The sequence below is a fragment of the Lepidochelys olivacea genome, assembly GCF_965140295.1.
Source record: "Lepidochelys olivacea isolate rLepOli2 genome assembly, chromosome: 4".
Lineage (NCBI taxonomy): Eukaryota > Metazoa > Chordata > Testudines > Cheloniidae > Lepidochelys > Lepidochelys olivacea.
The window spans coordinates 142,163,631-142,182,484 of NC_140414.1; the positions used below are offsets into that span (position 1 = coordinate 142,163,631).

The window sequence follows — 18,854 nt, forward strand, 5'->3', positions numbered from 1 at the left end:
ACTTTATACGCGCTTTCCAGTTAGAAATTGTGAGTTCAAGTTATTTTAAATTTGTATTTTTGCTTTGTTTTATAAAATAAAATACATTTGAGAATAAATAATGCCATTTTTTATTTGAAAACCCAAATAATATTATAAGTGTTCCATAATAGGGTAAAAAGTGTTCCGTGGCCAGAAAAGTTTGGGCAACGCTGTGCTACACAAATCAGTCCTGTGCATTTTAAAAAGCAAACTGATTTAAAAACAAAACAAACAGAAAAAGCCCTGTAAGGGCCCTCGTTGCAGTTTCTATGTGCTTCCGGCAGCAGTTGACAACTAAGCAGCTAAACCGTCCAGCAAGCTGAAGAAGTGGGGTTTTTACCCACGAAAGCTTATGCCCAAATAAATCTGTTAGTCTTTAAGGTGCCACCGGACTCCCTGCTGTTTTTGTGGATACAGACTAACACGACTACCCCCTGATACTTGACAGCAAGCTTTAGGCATTTGATGCTTTCTGGGGGAAGCATACCATGCTGAGCACCAGGTCTCAGGAGGTAAGTAAACGAACTGAATGTCAACTATTATGGTTTAATCAGCTATGTTTAATTTGGGATTTTTACTACCTTATATTTTAAAAGCTAGATTGTCCTGGTGCTCAGTGGCACACCTTGCTGTGCCAGCATTTCTCTGGGGGCTCTACTGGTTTATGCCGATTTGATTACAGGTAGAGGGGCACAAGGATAATCTTCCAGATGTGACCCAATGCAAACTGAGTTTTGTCTTCCCAAGTCTGCAGACACACAAACAGTAGCACAGAGAGATGAACCCATAGCTCCCAAAATGATGATGTTTTCCATGGTTTGGGGGCTAGGGCACTGCAGTGATAATCAGGAGACCTCTGCTACTGGCCTGCTATGAACCCTGGAAAAGTCATTTCACCTCTCTGTGCCGGTTTTCCTTCCCACCCTTATCTGGCTTGTCTGTTTAGATTATCATCTCTTTGGGGAAGGGAGCGTCTTTCATTATACTTTATAGAGCATCTAGCAAAATGGGGCTCTAATCTCATTTGAAGTGACGGTTTTACAATTAACAAACAGCAGCCATTATTCTCCAGATAAACAGAGGGTCCTGTGGCATAAACAATAAGAATTATCTTATTGCCGTAACACTCAGAGGGCCCAGCCCCATTGTGCAAGGCGCTGTATGGTTTTATGTGCATTCTTGAGGGATCTGGGTCATTTTACTTGGAATCAAGGCCTCCGAAGATTTGAGTAAACCCATAGGAGGCTAGATACTTTTCTGAACTTGCTAAAGAAAATTAAAGCACCCAGAAAGTTAACTACTTCACTGCTAAAAGAAAAGGAGTATTTGTGGCACCTTAGAGACTAACAAATTTATTAGCATTTTAGTGGCAACGAGCCACTACTCTGGGCTTGCATACCCAGCTTAAATACAGGGCTGCCACTCAATCTGATGTCTGAATAAAAGCTTTCAGCAGAACCATTAAACTCTAAAAACAAACAGGCTCCACCAGAGATATGAGCTCAAACCTTTGGTGAATCAGTGAAAGTCAGAGCCAACAAAGGCCACCTCCACCTGAACCAGCTAAAGAGATTTCAAAGCTGGTTTCAGCTAATGCCGCTCCTGAGCCATGCAAATTCACTCTCACATGCAAACCCTGAGCTTTGCAAACACACATTCTTACTTGAAATTCCTCCCTTGTTCTTTCTGAGGCACAGAAAGGCTCAGTGACTGGCCCAAATTCACACAGAAGGTCTGTGGTGGAGCATGGACCTGAACCCAGCTCTCCCAAGTCTTAAGCTAGTGCCCTAACCACTGGGTCATCCTTCCTCTCTACTCTACTCCGCCCCCAACTTATCAATATTTTAAACACAAACATGGAGCATTCAGTACCTAACAATACATTTATTCATTATCTTCACCGTTGTCATGCCAGCCCCCGGAAGGTCCCCAACCGTGGCCCATCTTGCTGTGTTATGCCTAACTTAGACTGAAAGCCCCCTAGAGCACAAGCTTTGTCATCTGTTTGTCCAGCACCATGTAGATCTATGCAACTAGCATTAATAGCAGCAACACCGTCACTGCCGTGGTCTGGATGATCAACACCTGCCAGTCCAAGACTATTTTTCTAAGCCAATTTCGAAATAAGGAGGTTAGAAAATAGCTCACTGGGTTTACTCATTTTGAGAATCACTCTGTCAAAAGTCTGTCCCACCATTTTGATCCGAGCAGGTTATTAATAGACCCGGTTAGTCTCAGAAGAGATGACCTTCTTTAAGTAGTCAGCTAATCACTGACAATTTTACTCAGCAGGTGAAGCCCGCATGGGACACTTGGCTAACAGGCCTGCCTGCATGACCTGCCACAGCCCACACGGAACCCTTGAATAAGAAGCCTGCCTACACACCAGGGGTCAAGGGTCTGTGGGGAAACCGTTGGCGTTAGGTGTTTCAGCCCTGTTTTCTGTGCCAATCTGCAAGTTATTCAGATGTCTTGCCCCACCCCAACTGCAGGAAGAAGTAGCCACAAAAAGATTTCAACTTGATTTAGCTCTGCTTGCTAAGGATGGGTATTTTACGCCCCCAAATAATCATTTTCCATCTCTCTATTAATTATTCCTCCCCCCCACACCCTCAATATCTAGATATCTGGTTCAGTAAATAAAATTAAGCCTTCATCTAATTTATTTCGATAGCTTGTTATAAGCACCTATAGAGATTAAAATACAAATTCAACAGGCTGGACACAAGAATCAAGCAATGACAACTAGATGCTATGAACAAGAATCCTGTTCCTAGCAGCATACGGTAAATTGGAGAAGGTTCAGAGAAGTGCCACAAGAATAATTAAATTATTAGAAAACATGCCTTATAGTGAGACTCCAGAGAGCTCAATCTCTTTAGCTTAACAAACAGAAGGTTATGGGGAGACTTGATTACAGTCTATAAGTACCTACCTGATGAACAGATATTAGATAATGAGCTCTTCCCATCTAGAAGAGAAAGATATAACAAAATCCAATGGCTGGTGAAGCTACCCTGGAAATAAGGTGCACATTTTTAACAGTGACGGTAATCAATCATTGGAAGGATTTACCAAGGGTCATGGTGGACTCTCCGCCACTGGCAATTTTTAAATCAAGGTTATCTTTAAAAATAATAATAATAATAATAATAATAAAATAATAATAATAATAATAATAATAGAATTCTCTAGCTCAAACAAGAGTTATTTCAGGGAAGTTCCGTAGCCCGTGTTATACGGGAGATCACACCAGATGATCACAAAGGTACCTTCTGAATTAATCTTTAACGCAGCAGAGTCAGCAAAAGTACAGGGTCACCCTTCCTCCCTTGAAGGGGTCTTATTCTAGCAAGGAACTTTAATTGTAAGATGGAAAAAAATCTCCACCACCTACACCCAGGGTCTGAACAAAGATTACACAAGGCCCAAATCTCAGGTCTGCTAGGGTCGCTTCGTACCAGTCTCCTAGGACAAAGCAGATATTCCCCCAGAAGGATCACCCGGCATAGGGGGATCCTCTGGTGACTGCAGCAACTCCTATGTCAAAGCGTTCTCAGCTCTCAACATAAGGGAGTACTTAGGGAGAAAGGGAACTTTGGCAGCTGGTGTAGATTAGTTTTAGGTCTGCTTTAAGTCTGTGTCAGGAACCAGGCCAGCACAGAACCAGCCCCAGGACCAGGGGACTGAGAAGGTGCTCTGTGCACAAAGCTCAGCTCAGCCAGACCAGAGCATCTGATCCATAATACAAGTCCAAAACAGAAAACAGACAGAGGAACAGGTTATTTTAAGCACACACCAACTGAAATCATGGATGCCTGAATTACAGCCCTGCAACTGATCTAAAGGCAGCCCGCAGAAGAGAGCAGCAAGTCCACAAAAAGTGGTTGCAAGTCCAGCCACTGTACAATTTTCGGTGCCCGTGCTCTCTCCACGAGGCATTAGCACTGTGCTCATGTACTCAAGAGTGTACCAGCAGCACAAGATAGAAGTGAGAAAAGGTAAAAAAGGAGTTGTCTTAATTTGATATAGACTAAAAAAAAAGTAAACAGATGTCAATTTAAAGACAACTTTATATAAGGGCTAAGTCACTTGCCTTTGTGTGCACTGAGCCACAAAAGAATTTATATGGGCTGATGACATTTATTCTTCCACTGCTGAAGTGCAAACTAACGTAAGCAGCTGTGCTTTGATAGCTTCACATTTGGCTCCTCAGGAGAAAGTGCGAGTGGCCCAGGCTTCAGACATCAAAAGACTTTTAGATTTCAGTGTCTTTCAAGTGTGCCAGCACATCAAAAGAAACAGCCAAGTTCAGGCCCTGTCAATCTCCCATGTGTGACATGGCTAAATATAATTAGCTTCGATAGCACATTTACCTGCCAAAGCAAATGCAAACATCTACTAAAAACAGTAGGAAAATAAAAGCTGGTAAAGTGGGATTTTCTCCAAGACAAAGTATCACGCCGTGCCATGTTTATTATGTCTTACCGACTGCAGATCAATCATGTTCTGTTTATCAATGACAAGATTCCCTTTCCACCCAATACAATACTGTATCAGCCAGTGCTGCAATCTCAAGCAAAGCAGGGTCTGCCCTGACCAGCACTTGGATAGGAGCCTTCCAGACTCAACCTAGGATCTGAGAGTCAAGCTTGCTTGACACCAGCAGTGTCCTTTTGGTTCGTAACTCAGTGAACAATGCTGTTGATGTTGCAAGCCTACTCATTCACCCACAGCTACACTGGCTCTGCAGAGCTAATGGGTGTGGAGTGACAAAGAGGTAGTTTGGCTAGAAAAGTCAGCAAATACCTTTTTATTCCCTGTAAATGCTGTTACTTATAGGCACTTTCCTGACCACAACCACACTAAGATAACGTGGTTACCAACTCAAGATGCAAAACAAAATTATGGGACGCTGTCCACACTGACGTACAACTACACCACACAGTGTTCCAATCTGATACAATCTCAAACTAAGCAGGGTCTGCTCTGATCAGTATTTGGACAGGAGCCCACTAAGGAAAACCCAGATGCTGTAGGAAGTGGAGCTGGTGGTTTAGTATGTGGTGTTCTTTCCTCTAGGACAGCACTAAACCAATGATTTGTGCTGCTGAGGCAGGGTATAAACGCCAAAGTACCAATTCTGTTTGTACCCTATGATCCCCTGGCACTTTTCATAGGGTTGAGCTGTTAGTCCGGTGAAGGGGCCACATTCTAACCTGGTTACCTACATTCTGCCTTCCTCCTAATTTCCCCTTGTAGTTTCAAGCTGGGGGAAAAAAACCAGTATTCTTCAACCTAGAAACAGCGTCACTGGCACAGAAGGGCTGCCACAATCCATCACAGAAGCGGCTGCATTTCAGTGATATGAGATCTAACACACTGGAGGAAGTCGTGTGTAAATTTACCTTCAGATTATTAGGACATTAAGTTAGGTCAGCTTCAGGCTATGCAGTCTCCAGTCAGTGCAGCTAGATGGGACATTCTGGGAACACTTACCTTGTTCCTAACCCAAACCAAGCTCATCTGCTAGCCCAATCCGTTTTTAAAAGCAGAGCTGAATCAGAAGGTACCTTCCATTCCATCTTCTGCCTGTTGCGCTCTCCTCTGGGCCAGCATCCTGCTGCCCATGTTCCTTCGGCGTCTGGGCATCCCTTCTCCCCGCTCATCGGTGTGAGGCCGAGGCCTGGCCACTGCGGCTGCCACATTTCGCTGGTGTTCCTCGTCAGCTGGAAAAGGGGAACATTTTAAATCAGAGATTTAATATTGATCTGTTGCAGCCATCCCATCGCAAGAGTGAAAGGAGCTAGCTGACCGGCAATTAGATACACACTAGCAGTTGGGATGGTTTGCAATGTTTAGATTGGGTATATTTCACATAGAGAGAATGTCATTCCCTCCCCACCCCAATGATGATGATGTTTCTGTATGGTAGCACTGACTACATGCTGGCTCTTCCCCGACATTCAAGAAGGATAGCCCAAGGATCTGACAACAGGGCAGAGGTAGGGAGAAAAGGAGCAGAAACAATAGGCAAATTATATCTGAATCAACATGATTAATCTATGCAGGAGGTAGGCAAGCACTGAGGATTTGGAAAACCCCATCCTTAAACTCTCTGGGTTAGAGTTTGAAAGGCACTTGGGTGCCTAGTGGGATTTTCAAAAGCACCCAAGGCTCCTAACTCCCACTGATCCTACTAGACACCTCTCTGCGCCTTTAGGTATTGAGGCACCAAAGGGCCATTGAAATCAAATGAAATCAATGCAAGTTAGAAGTCAGAATACCTTGGCGGATCGGGGCCCTAAGTGTCTTTAAAAACCTGGCCTTCTGGCTCTCAGTTCCCCACCAGTAAAACAGGGATGATTCTTATCTGCCTTGCTTATTTAGACTCTAGTCTCTTAGGGGCACACACAGTCTCCTTGGAGGGAAGGAGGAGCATAAAACAATAGCCCTCCAATGTTGACTGTCCTCTCTAGGCACTGCTGTTAATAGAGTGGAAGGTGGCATAAGTAGTGTCTATGGACAGGCACTTCAAATAGTGTTGTGACCATGAACTAGCTCTAGATGAGAAGGCTCTGTTATTCTATCATGGGCGCATAGCTCTTGGAACTTTCCGGGGGGGGGGGGGGGGGGGAAGAGGACCCTTTGTGCTGAATTTCCGTTTTTCAGCTCAATAAGTGATTCTTTTCTCTTCGCATCTGGTAAGAGAATCAGTTCAGTCCTTTCTGAGTTAGCAGAACGTGGGACCCAAAAGTGTTTTTCTTCCTTTCAGATGATTCAGATCTTTTTGTTTTTTTGCACTTCAGCTATTCAGACCTGACGTCATCTGGCCTGTTTAAACGTGCGAACGCGTGTGTATTTTTCACTTATTGCTGCACTTGGAAAACTTTGTTGACAAATAAGGACTACAGATCACAATCTGTGCATGCAGCATTTCCTCATTTTCCCATGCTGACTTCAGCGCAGTTATCCTCAGAATATACAAGTACAGAAGTGGGTGCTGGTGAATCACAATTAGCAAAAGGTACAAGCTACCTATATCATGTTTCAAGGATACATACAACCATGCTTGAGTCCACCTACCTACTCATAAAGGTTACATATCATGGATGAAGAGTATGTAACAGAGTGATGCAGCTATCTCCGATTCCCCCACAACCTTCCTGTCCTCTGACTATTGGCTGATTTGTCAAGCATCCACAGCATCATATCTATACTTGTGTCACTACATAATTCCACCCCTACCTACTCATCCAGTCACACGTTTCATCCCATCCCCTCTGCTGCTCCAGTGATGCCACCCCTCACGACCTGCTTCATCCACTTGTCCCCTGAGTGTGTCCATGTCTTTCTGCATGCTGCCAACTACGAGTGGTGGGCTCGATCCTGAGAGGCATGGAGCACTCTGGACCTGAACCAGCAAAGCACTTAAGAACAGTATTAAGACCTTAAGTAGTTAAGACCGCTATTCCTACCTACATACCTCCAGCTTTCATCCAGACCACACCACACAATCCATTGTCTACAGCCAAGCTCTACGATACAACCGCATTTGCTCCAACACCTCAGACAGAGGCAAACACCTACGAGATCTCTATCAAGCATTCTTACAACTACAATACCCACCTGCTGAAGTGAAGAAACAGATTGACAGAGCCAGAAGAATACCCAGAAGTAACCTACTACAGGACAGGCCCAACAAAGAAAATAACAGAATGCCACTAGCCGTCACCTTCAGCCCCCAACTAAAACCTCTCCAACGCATTATCAAGGATCTACAACCTATCCTGAAGGACGACCCATCACTCTCACAGAACTTGGGAGACAGGCCAGTCCTTACTTACAGACAGCCCCCCAACCTGAAGCAAATACTCACCAGCAACCACACACCACACAACAGAACCACTAACCCAGGAACCTATCCTTGCAACAAAGCCCGTTGCCAACTGTGTCCACATATCTATTCAGGGGACACCATCACAGGGCCTAATCACATCAGCCACACTATCAGAGGCTCATTCACCTGCACATCTACCAATGTGATATGTGCCAGCAATGCCCCTCTGCCACGTACATGGGTCAAACTGGACAGTCTCTACGTAAAAGAACGGACACATATCAGACGTCAAGAATTATAACAAAAACCAGTCGGAGAACACTTCAATCTCTCTGGTCACTCGATTACAGACCTAAAAGTTGCAATTCTTCAACAAAAAAACTTCAAAAAACAGACTCTAATGAGAGACTGCTGAATTGGAATTAATTTGCAAACTGGATACAATAAACTTCGGCTTGAATAAAGACTGGGAGTGGAGGTGTCATTACACAAAGTAAAACTATTTCCCCATCTTTATTCCCCCCACCCCACACTGTTCCTCAGATGTTCTTGTCAACTGCTAGAAATGGCCCACCTTGATTATCACTACAAAAGGTCCCCCCCCCCCCCCGCTCTCCTGTTGGTAATAGCTCACCTTAAGTGATCACTCTCTTGTTACAGTGTGTATGGTAACATCCATTGTTTCATGTTCTCTCTGTATATAAATCTCCCCACTGTATTTTCCACTGAATGCATCCGATGAAGTGAGCTGTAGCTCACGAAAGCTTATACTCAAATTTGTTAGTCTCTAAGGTGCCACAAGTCCTCCTTTTCTTTTTAAAAACATGGCTCACTTTAATGTGCAAATAGTCTCACTGAAGTCTTAACTTTAAGCATGTGAGGGGACTACTCACATGCTTAAGTATGTGGTTAAGTTCTTGGTTGGCTTGGGACCAATGTGCCCAGCAGCTTGCCGGATTGAGCTCAGAGTGCCCTCCACACACTGCTCTGCCATGTCACTACCCCCTCCTCTGTGAAACCCTTTGCTAGAAACTCACTTCTATTGTGGTGCCCACCATAGGAGAATAATATTTACTACGACATCCTTGAGGAACTCACTGCCATATGCTCAGGCAGTAACCCTCATCCTCCTCACCCCATCCATCTCCTTCTGTTTGGCACCCTCACTTATTGTATCAGGTCTAAAATTTTTAGAGTAAACTCGTTAGGGAAGGGAATGTGTCTCATCTTCTGTGAAGCGCCTAGCATGCTTCTGAGAGGATAAAATAATTCAATGAGATACTGAATATTACAAATATCATTTATTATGGCACTTTGTAATTATTATTAAAAACTCTGAGAAGTGTTTTAGGATACAGTACGTATGGAGGCACTACACAAAATACATATATAGTATTTCTTAGCCTCTTAAAAAAAAAATCCCACCCTTCAAGGCTTGGTATCCTTTAATCTAAAAAGATTCAACATGCCTATCAAATTTTAAAGACATCCCCGCATAGCGTATCAGTTGGGAAATTCTAGTGCTCATTTCTTTTGTGTAATAAAAAAAAATACCCAGAATACAATTCCTGAGAAACAGACACCGTTATACATTTCATGAGAAATAAATCTATTTATAAAGTGTGTGTTCATTTCAAACCTGTCTCTCAGCCCTCACAAGGACAAATGTGTGAACCCAGTGACTGCATCACCTTGACTCAAATCACCCCAGAAGACATAGTTAGTCCCCAAATCGATCAGTGTTAATCCAGCAAAGAAAGCAGTATTTAGTATATTAAAATAAAACAAAAAGAGAAAACTAATGCTTCTCATGGCTACTGCACGCACAGAGTCACTGACTTGTATTGCTTGTCTATTTAGATGGACAGATTGGGCCTTATCAATCCCAGCTTTGTTCAGAACAGAGCAATCCCAGCTTTGTTCAGAACAGAGCACACTATAAACCCTGAGCAAAATATAATAATGCATGACACCCCCCCACCCCCCCTCAGTTAAAGGACAACACCAAAAACAAACAAACAAAAAAGCGGAACAGGAAAACTGAGATACCTTGGAAGTGCATGTTTAATTTTATCCAAGTTTTCAATAGCTCCAGTTTTATGACTCAGTGTTTCTACATCCAGCAGACACCTCGGATCAGCAGGAAATTTGATTTTCTTACGTGTGGGCTGCAAGATTAGCTTCATTTTGGATTTCTGAAAACCACCAGAGGAATGGGGCAAAACAAGAAACCCTAAGAGGGCCTAAAACCATTTAAAAACAGAAGTGTTTATATACTGATTACTTTACCTGGCTCCACAGCAAACAACACGCAAAGCAACATTATACAAAGCTAAAAGAGAAAAGAAGAATACAAAACACCCACAGAAAGTGCAGGTGGAACTAGGAAAGCAGAACAGTTTTCCAAACTGGAATTTAGCATAGGCATTGGGGTTGTAACATTATAGAACATATGAACGGTCACACTGGGTAAGTCCATCTAGCCCAGTCTCCTGTCTTCCGACAGTGGCTAATGCAGGTGCCACAAAGGGAATGAACAGAAGAGGTAATCATCAAGTGATCCATCCCCTGGTACCCATTCCCAGAGCGCCATGGGTTCTTTCATGTCCCAAAACGCTTAGAGCGGCAGTTTTCCATCTCACCTCAAATAAGGTACCTCCAAGCGTGCTCCCTACCACAACTTTACACAATTTTACTTGCCCCACAGCAAAGAATTTTTATTTTTTTGATCAGCATGTAATATATGTTCTCTCCTCATATAACATCATCATCTTTAATAGCACGGTAAGTCGGCAAGTCAACATTGTGCCTGAGCTGGCAGATTTTCATGACAGTTTTGCAACACTGCCCTAATGCTATCCTGGGTCACTAGCTTTGTACTGACTCAGAAGAAAGAACACCACCTGCTGCATTTATTTATACATTTGCATAGCGATAAGGACTACTGTAGCAACTGCCTTACAAATACATTTCAAATAAGCCAGCACTTCCTGCAAGACCCTCTCTCTCCTATCCACAAACTAACTCAGGTTGTGACATCCAAGGAACTGGTAGCACAAATTAGCATGGCTGCAGGCGTACCATTAAAAAAAAGCCATACATACGTTGAACACGTAGTTTTACCAAGGTGGTGTATGACACTGCATAGCAGTCTTGGCATACAGAACAAGGCCACGTCTGCACAACAAATCATCTAACACCAGTTACATTGGCATAGAACTGCCACAGTTAGTAGATAGCTCATTCATGCGCATACTTGGCTCCTTGTGCTGGCACTGTGTGTACTCACCAGGAGTGTCTGTGTTGATGCCAGGTGTGGTGCATCATGGATAGACAGGTATCCCAGTGTGCCATAAGCCCTTCTCCAGTGCAAAGCCTTTTGGGAGACTTGCCCAATGTGTTATGGGGTAGAAATGAGTCACGCAGGGAACTCTGGGAGCTAGGAGACAAGTTCCCAACATGCAACTGTCCTCATCCTATAATGCCATCCATATCCCATAATTTTCATGCCTTTTAAAAAAAATCCTGCCAACCCGCAGGACGCTTCTTGCTGTCCGCCATCTCCGATGGATAGAATGATTTAGCCCAGAAGGGATCTTTGGTTGCCCACTCCCAAGCTTTAATTTACCAAACACTAGCAAATGATATAGGGTAATTTCTGGTTTTCATAAATAGGTAGCATTCTTTACTCTCAGTAGGACTGCACTAGTATCCCAGCAGGATAAACCTGTGCCCTTCCAAGGAGACACAAAGTCAAGGTCAAGTATCAGGGGGTAGCCATGTTAGTCTGTGCCCACAAAAACAACAAGGAGTCCAGTGGCACCTTAAAAACTAACAGATTTATTTAGGCATAAGCTTTCATGAGTAAAAAAAACAAAACGCTTCTTCAGATGCTTGTTGTTAAAGTCAAGGTCCTGACTGTGACAGATGGGCGGTTTCTGCAATATATTTGGGAGACTGCATTGCATTAAGGGCATGGATCAGTGTGGACTAGGAACTGCACGCATTCCATGGGAGGAGGGTTATCGCAGCTCTTGCAGGAAGTGAAAACAGAAAGGGATGAGTAGGCAAATCATTCAGGTTATAACACCTCCAGAGAGGTACCACCTCCTGGGAAAGTGTACATATTCTGCTTTGAACTGGATTCTTCAGAGACCAACATGAAAAAAAAAAAACCCCGAACATCTAGATAAACAGCCTGATCTTAAACTGACTCAGGGCCTTCTATCTGGTTCCTGATCTAAAGACTGATGAGAACTCGTAACCACAGGGAAAACCCACTTGTGGGATTTGAAGGACTGACACCTATGTTGGCGCAGGAGTGTGGGGTGGGAGTGACCTTTTCAGCATGTATATAGGTTCTTTTATAGTTTTTATATACATTCACTGCAATGTTTTTCCCTTATGAATAAGGCTGCAAGTCTGTCACGGAGGTCACGGATTCCGTGACTTCTGCAGCTGGCAGGTGTGGTTGACCCCAGGGTTGCCCAAGCAGCTTGGGCAGCCCCAGGGCCAGCCGCACCGCCCCCCACCCCCGTAACAGCGACAGTTCTGAGCCGCCCCATGCCAGCAGCAGCGCGGTGGTCCCGGGCTGGTGGGGTCATTTCCTGCCAGCAGCGGTGGTCCCGTATCACTCCCCCTGCCCCCTAAGCACCAGCGGGCACCCCGGAGCCCCCCAGAACACCAAAGATTTAGTCACAGGTATATAGTACAAGTTATGGACAGGTCACAGGGCTGTGAATTTTTGTTTATTGCCCATGACCTGTCCATGACTTTTACTAAAATCCCATGACTAAACCTTAGCCTTACTTATGAATAAACCTGCTTGCTTAGAAAGAGCTGTGTGGTAACTTGTGACTGCTGGCAATACCTCGGAGAGAAAGCAAAGCAGAGGTGATGGGAGATTGGTTTGCTGGGGTTAGTACAGTGTAGATCAGGGAGCTGTGCAGCGTTAAAACCCCCTAGTCACAAGGAAGCGAGGCACAGGTCTCCATCCATGAGAGGTGATGGCTGGGAGCTGGAAACCTTTAAGTGCATGAAGGGCATCCACAAAGAAAGAAATATAGATGCAGTTACCCTGAAACTGTGACACTAAGCACCTGTGCTCATTATACACTCTAAAACAGCAGTTCTCAGCCACTTCCTTACTGTGACCTCTCATCACATCAGAGAAGTTTTGGGACCTCTATTCAGACATCCAGAATTCCCTTTGTGAGGTTATCACAATCCCCTAAACCTATCTGCAAGCCCCCATGCTGAAGACGCCTGGCCTAAAGCACCTTTCACAGCAGGATGTAGAATTCTTAACATAGTTGTAATAGCTGCTGCCTTCCACTCAAGAAGAGAGTGCAGTGAAATGACCCCCATGGCAGATCACATACTGCCATCATCGATTGCACGGGAGTCCCAGTGGTTTTGAAAACAACTTCTTGGTGTGCACAGAGGCCAGAATCAAGCCCAAGGTTTGCAATTCTGTAAAGTGCTTTCAGGCTACAGAAGTCAATATAAATCATTAAATAATACACCATTTCTGTTTGAGGACAAAGACAAGTCACGTGGTGTCACAAAATGCCATTAAAAAAAGCTTCAACACAATTAAAACATTCTGAATATAAACTGATTTGAAACAAAACACCTTTTAAAAAAAAGGCTATTTGGGATCCCAGATCATTAATAAATAGATGCATGAGCTTCAACGTAGGTTGATTGCAGAAGAAAATTGTTCCCCCCTCTCCCCCTCCCACTCAAAAAAACCCCGCACAAGACAAAACACAGTTCTTGCTTCACCCTAGCTTGAAAGTCTTGAGTTCAGGAAGTGGTATTTCTCCAGCAAGAGTTACCGATGTGTTAATATCTAAGGTAGGGACAAGGCAGCTGCCTGCTCTGCCTTAGGTATCAGCAAGGTCCTGAACTGCTGTAGAAGAAACGCTAAGGCCAGGTCTACATTAGAAAAGGTACGGCTATACCAGCAAACCCTTCTGTTGTAGATACAGTTTATGCTGGCAAAAAAGTGCTTTTGCCGGAATAGCTTATACTAGTTTAGCAAGTGACATAAGCTATACTGACCAAACCACTTTTATGCTGGTGTAATTGCCTCTATGCTAGTGATTTTGTTGACAGAAAAATGTCACTTACACGCCCTGACTAACATTACTATGCTGGCAAAAGTCTCTAGTGTAGACCTCAACTCGGGTCTTCATAGCTAAGAAGCCTCTCCCTTCACTTTTAAAATGCACTGATCTGGACAGTTTATGGCTCCATTAGGCTTTCACTTATGACATTTGGGATGCAAGGAAATTGCAGCAGAAGTTCTACACTATTGCAACCACAGGCAGCCAACACCATTTTAAGGTGCTGTCTCACCAAACCCTTCTCAGGGCAGGGCTGCACAGCATGGTGCCTAAAACACTGCTAGCTACCAGCATCTCATCTTCCCTGATGCTACCACCAATCAAGCTGACCTGGTGGTAGCAACAGCGGGAAATTTTTGTGAAAACTTCCTCCTAGCGACAAGGCCAAAAGCAGGGGCCAATCTGCTGTGTGTGTGTGTGTGTGTGTGTGTGTGTGTGTGTGTGTGAAGTTAAACCCTAATGGTCTGTCTACACTCAAAATGCTACAGCGGCACAGCTGTGCAACTACAGCGTTTCAGTGTAGACACGACCTATGCTGACAGAAGCGTTTCTCCCATCGGCATAGGTAATCCCCATCCCTGAGAGGCGGTCACTAGGACGATGGAAGAATTCAGTCCACTTGATGCTGTTTACAATGGTTGGTTTCACTACACCATTCAGAGGAAGATTTTTCACATCCCTGATTGAGTCAGCTCGGTCAACCTAATTTTCTAATGTAGAGCAGACTTAAGGCTTTGAACTCTGTCCCTCAGGATCTCCTAGGGGAGGACCTGAGGTGGGAACTGCTTTCTAACACAGTCTGAGGAGTCGCCCTACTCGACATATAACCCACAAAGAGCATTTCAGCATTTGGGCCAAGTGCTTCACTGAGGAAACAGATTCTGCTTTCTTCAGGATCTGGAGCACCCAGTATGATCAACAGCTGAAGCAGGATATTTGAAGGTTTCAGAGCAGCAGCTGCGTTAGTCTGAATCCGCAAAAAGAAAAGGAGTACTTGTGGCACCTTAGAGACTAACCGATTTATTTGAGCATAAGCTTTCGTGAGCTACAGCTCACTTCATCGGATGCATGCAGGATATTTGAAGAAACTGATCAGTAAATGTGTCTGCCATGGGAAATGCCCTGTTCCTAACAGAGGAGGCAGCAGAAATGCCCTCGAGTCAATTTCTGTCAAGACATCCAGCCTGATAGCAGAAGACCAGCCAGGATTTTTTTTCTTTGCATATTCTTGCAGAAAACAGTCAGCAGATACTCTGACTACAATCTCTTCGAGGCAGGAACTGGCTTCATTCTGTGCGTGTGTACAGCACCTAGCGCAACAGGGCCCTGATTCCGGAGCACAGCCTGCAGCTGCTATTGCAATCCCAATGACACCAATGAAATGGAGAGTGAAGAAGCAAAGCACGAATGTTGTCCCCACAAAATGAAAAAGTCACATTTCGCTGATCACCATGGTTGATATAAACCAGGTGCCATGCAGCCCACCCCCACAACAGTGTCACAGAACAGTAGGCTGTGGAAACGCCACATTACATCGTCCTCATGGGGTCCTGACCACTGGCCTGCCCTGCCCCAACTGCCCCCCCAGTAACCCCAGCCTCTACTGCCCCGGGTTCCCCCTCATCAGTGAGCCAAGGTCCCCCCATGGGCCTCTCTCCCCGCCCAGGGACTCAGCTGCCCCCCATCCTCCCCTACAGGTCCCTATTCCCTCTCCCCAGGGGCTAGGCTACCCCCCCCGTCTGCCCGCATGGGGGGGGCCGGGCCACACCCCCTACAGGCCCCTGTTCCCTCTCCCCAGGGGCTCGGCTGCCCCCCCATCTGCCCGCAGGGGGGCCGCCCCCATCCTCCCCTACAGGTCCCTGTTCCCTCTCCCCAGGGGCTCGGCTGCCCCCCCATCTGCCCGCAGGGGGGCCGCCCCCATCCTCCCCTACAGGTCCCTGTTCCCTCTCCCCAGGGGCTAGGCTGCCCCCCCATCTGCCCGCAGGGGGGCCGCCCCCATCCTCCCCTACGGGTCCCTGTTCCCTCTCCCCAGGGGCTCGGCTGCCCCCCCATCTGCCCGCAGGGGGGCCGCCCCCATCCTCCCCTACAGGTCCCTGTTCCCTCTCCCCAGGGGCTCGGCTGCCCCCCGTCTGCCCGCATCCTCCCCCCGACTCCCATCCTCCCCCACGGGCCCCTGTTCCCCCCAGGGGCCTGGCTGCCCCCTTCAATGTGGCGGGGCCCCCGGAGGACGCAGCCGGGGTGGGAGGGGGGGGGCGGCTCCCAGGCTGAGAGCCGGACCGAGATGAGGACAGGCCCGCCCACGAGGGGCGGACCGAGGGGAGAACTCTTGCCCCCGCCCTCTTACCTGCCTGCACCTGGCCCCGCAACCGGGCGGCAAAGACGAGGAGGGCGGCCAGCAGCGCCGCGGCCAACAAGTACAGCACCGGGTCCATCTTCCCACGTGACCCCGCCCCCTCGGCCCACGCGCCTCCTTCCCGAACGCCGCTGAGGGCGGTTCCACAGCGACTCAGCTCACGGGGGGGGGGCGGGCGAGGGCCGCTTGGTACGTTCCGCCTCCGATCCCGGAAGTGAGGGGGGGGCCCCCGATGAGGGGTGGCCCCTTCGGTGCCTGTCCCAGTGGTGTGGCAGGGCAGGGGGTGGCTAAGGTGCTGCCTGTAATGGCGCCCACCTCAGTGACAGCGTTGCGGGGCAGCTGTCCAGGGCAGCGGTGGGGCTCAGCAGCATCAGGGGTGCTAGCAGGGGCACCGCAGCCTGGAGGGCCCCATGCCTGGTGGGTGGGGGGCCCTGGCAGAGGATGGCCTGGACACCCCGCTGTGAAGGGGGTGCTGGTGGCTCTCCCTCTTCCCGGAGGGGTACCCTCGGCCGGTTCCCTACCCGCCTTCAGCAACGGCTTTCGTAGATACTAAGGTCAGAAGGGACCGTTGTGATCATCTAGTCCAACCTCCTGCACAACGCAGGCCACAGAATCTGACCCACCCACTCCTACAAAAAAACCTCACACCTATGTCTGAGCTATTGAAGTCCTCAAATCGTGGTTTAAAGACTTCAAGGAGCAGAGAATCCTCCAGCAAGTGACCCGTGCCCCATGCTACAGAGGAAGGCGAAAAACCTCCAGGGCCTCTTCCAGTCTGCCCTGGAGGAAAATTCCTTCCCGACCCCAAATATGGCGATCAGCTAAACCCTGAGCATATGGGCAAGATTCATCAGCCAGATACTACAGAAAATTCTTTCCTGGGTGTCATAAATATAAAGGGAAGGGTAAACCCCTTTGAAATCCCTCCTGGCCAGGGGAAAGCTCCTCTCACCTGTAAAGGGTTAAGAAGCTAAAGGTAACCTCGCTGGCACCTGACCAAAATGACCAATGAGGAGACAAGATACTTTCAAAAGCTGGGAGGAGGGAGAAAAACAAAGGGTCTGTGTCTGTCTGTGTGATGCTTTTGCCAGGGACAGAACAGGAATGGAGTCTTAGAACTTTTAGTAAGTAATCTAGCTAGGTATGTGTTAGATTATGATTTCTTTAAATGGCTGAGAAAAGAATTGGGCTGAATAGAATAACTATTTCTGTCTGTGTATCTTTTTTGTAACTTAAGGTTTTGCCTAGAGGGGTTCTCTATGTTTTTGAATCTAATTACCCTGTAAGATATCTACCATCCTGATTTTACAGGGGGGATTTCTTTATTTCTGTTTACTTCTATTTTTTATTAAAAGTCTTCTTGTAAAAAACTGAATGCTTTTTCATTGTTCTCAGATCCAAGGGTTTGGGTCTGTGGTCACCTATGCAAATTGGTGAGGCTTTTTATCCAACATTTCCCAGGAAAGGGGGGGTGCAAGTGTTGGGAGGATTGTTCATTGTTCTTAAGATCCAAGGGTCTGGGTCTGTAGTCACCTAGGCAAATTGGTGAGGCTTTTTACCAAACCTTGTCCAGGAAGTGGGGTGCAAGGTTTTGGGAAGTATTTTGGGGGGAAGGACGTGTCCAAACAGCTCTTCCCCAGTAACCAGTATTAGTTTGGTGGTGGTAGCGGCCAGTCCAAGGACAACGGGTGGAATATTTTGTACCTTGGGGAAGTTTTGACCTAAGCTGGTAAAGATAAGCTTAGGAGGTTTTTCATGCAGGTCCCCACATCTGTACCCTAGAGTTCAGAGTGGGGGAAGAACCTTGACACTGGTAACTTGGATCTCACCCCATCTAATAGCCCATCGGGCCTATTTATGAATATTTAATTACCAAAACCATGTTATCCCTTCATACCATCTCCTCCATAAACTTATTGAGTTTAATCTTAAAGCCAGATAGATCTTTTGACCCCGCTGCTTCCCTTGGAAGGCTATTCCAAAACTTCACTCCTCTGATGGTTAAAAACCTTCGTCTAATTTCTAGTCTAAATTTCCTAGTGGCCAGTTTATATCCATTTGTTCTTGTGTCCACATTGGTACTGAGGTTAAATAATTCCTCTCCCTCTCTGGTATTTATCCCTCTGATATATTTATAGAGAGCAATCATATCTCCCCTCAACCTTCTTTTAGTTAGGCTAAACAAGCCAAGCTCCCTGAGTCTTCTTTCATAAGACAAGTTTTCCATTCCTCGGATCATCCTAGTAGCCCTTCTCTGTACCTGTTCCAGTTTGAATTCATCCTTCTTAAACATGGGAGACCAGAACTGCACACAGTATTCCAGGTGAGGTCTCACCAGTGCCTTGTATAACGGTACTAAAACCTCCTTATCCCTACTGGAAATACCTCTCCTGATGCATCCCAAGACCGCATTAGCTTTTTTCACAGCCATATCACATTGGCGGCTCATAGTCATCCTATGATCAACCAATACTCCAAGGTCCTTTTCCTCCTCCGTTACTTCTAATTG

The 18,854-nt window shown here is 46.2% G+C and overlaps 1 protein-coding gene across 1 annotated transcript in view; it reads right to left on the minus strand.

The window, feature by feature from the left end:
* The window catches only part of DDRGK1 (DDRGK domain containing 1), a 49,267-nt gene extending 32,736 nt beyond the window's left edge, over positions 1-16,531 (minus strand). Inside the window, exons 1-2 of the mRNA XM_084626011.1 lie at positions 16,337-16,531; positions 5,595-5,750 (exon numbers count right to left, since the gene is read on the minus strand). Coding sequence (XP_084482137.1) covers positions 5,595-5,750; positions 16,337-16,424 — 244 coding nt within the window. The 5' untranslated portion in view covers positions 16,425-16,531. The remainder of the gene's footprint in view (positions 1-5,594; positions 5,751-16,336) is intronic.
* Between the last annotated feature and the right edge of the window lie 2,323 nt (positions 16,532-18,854).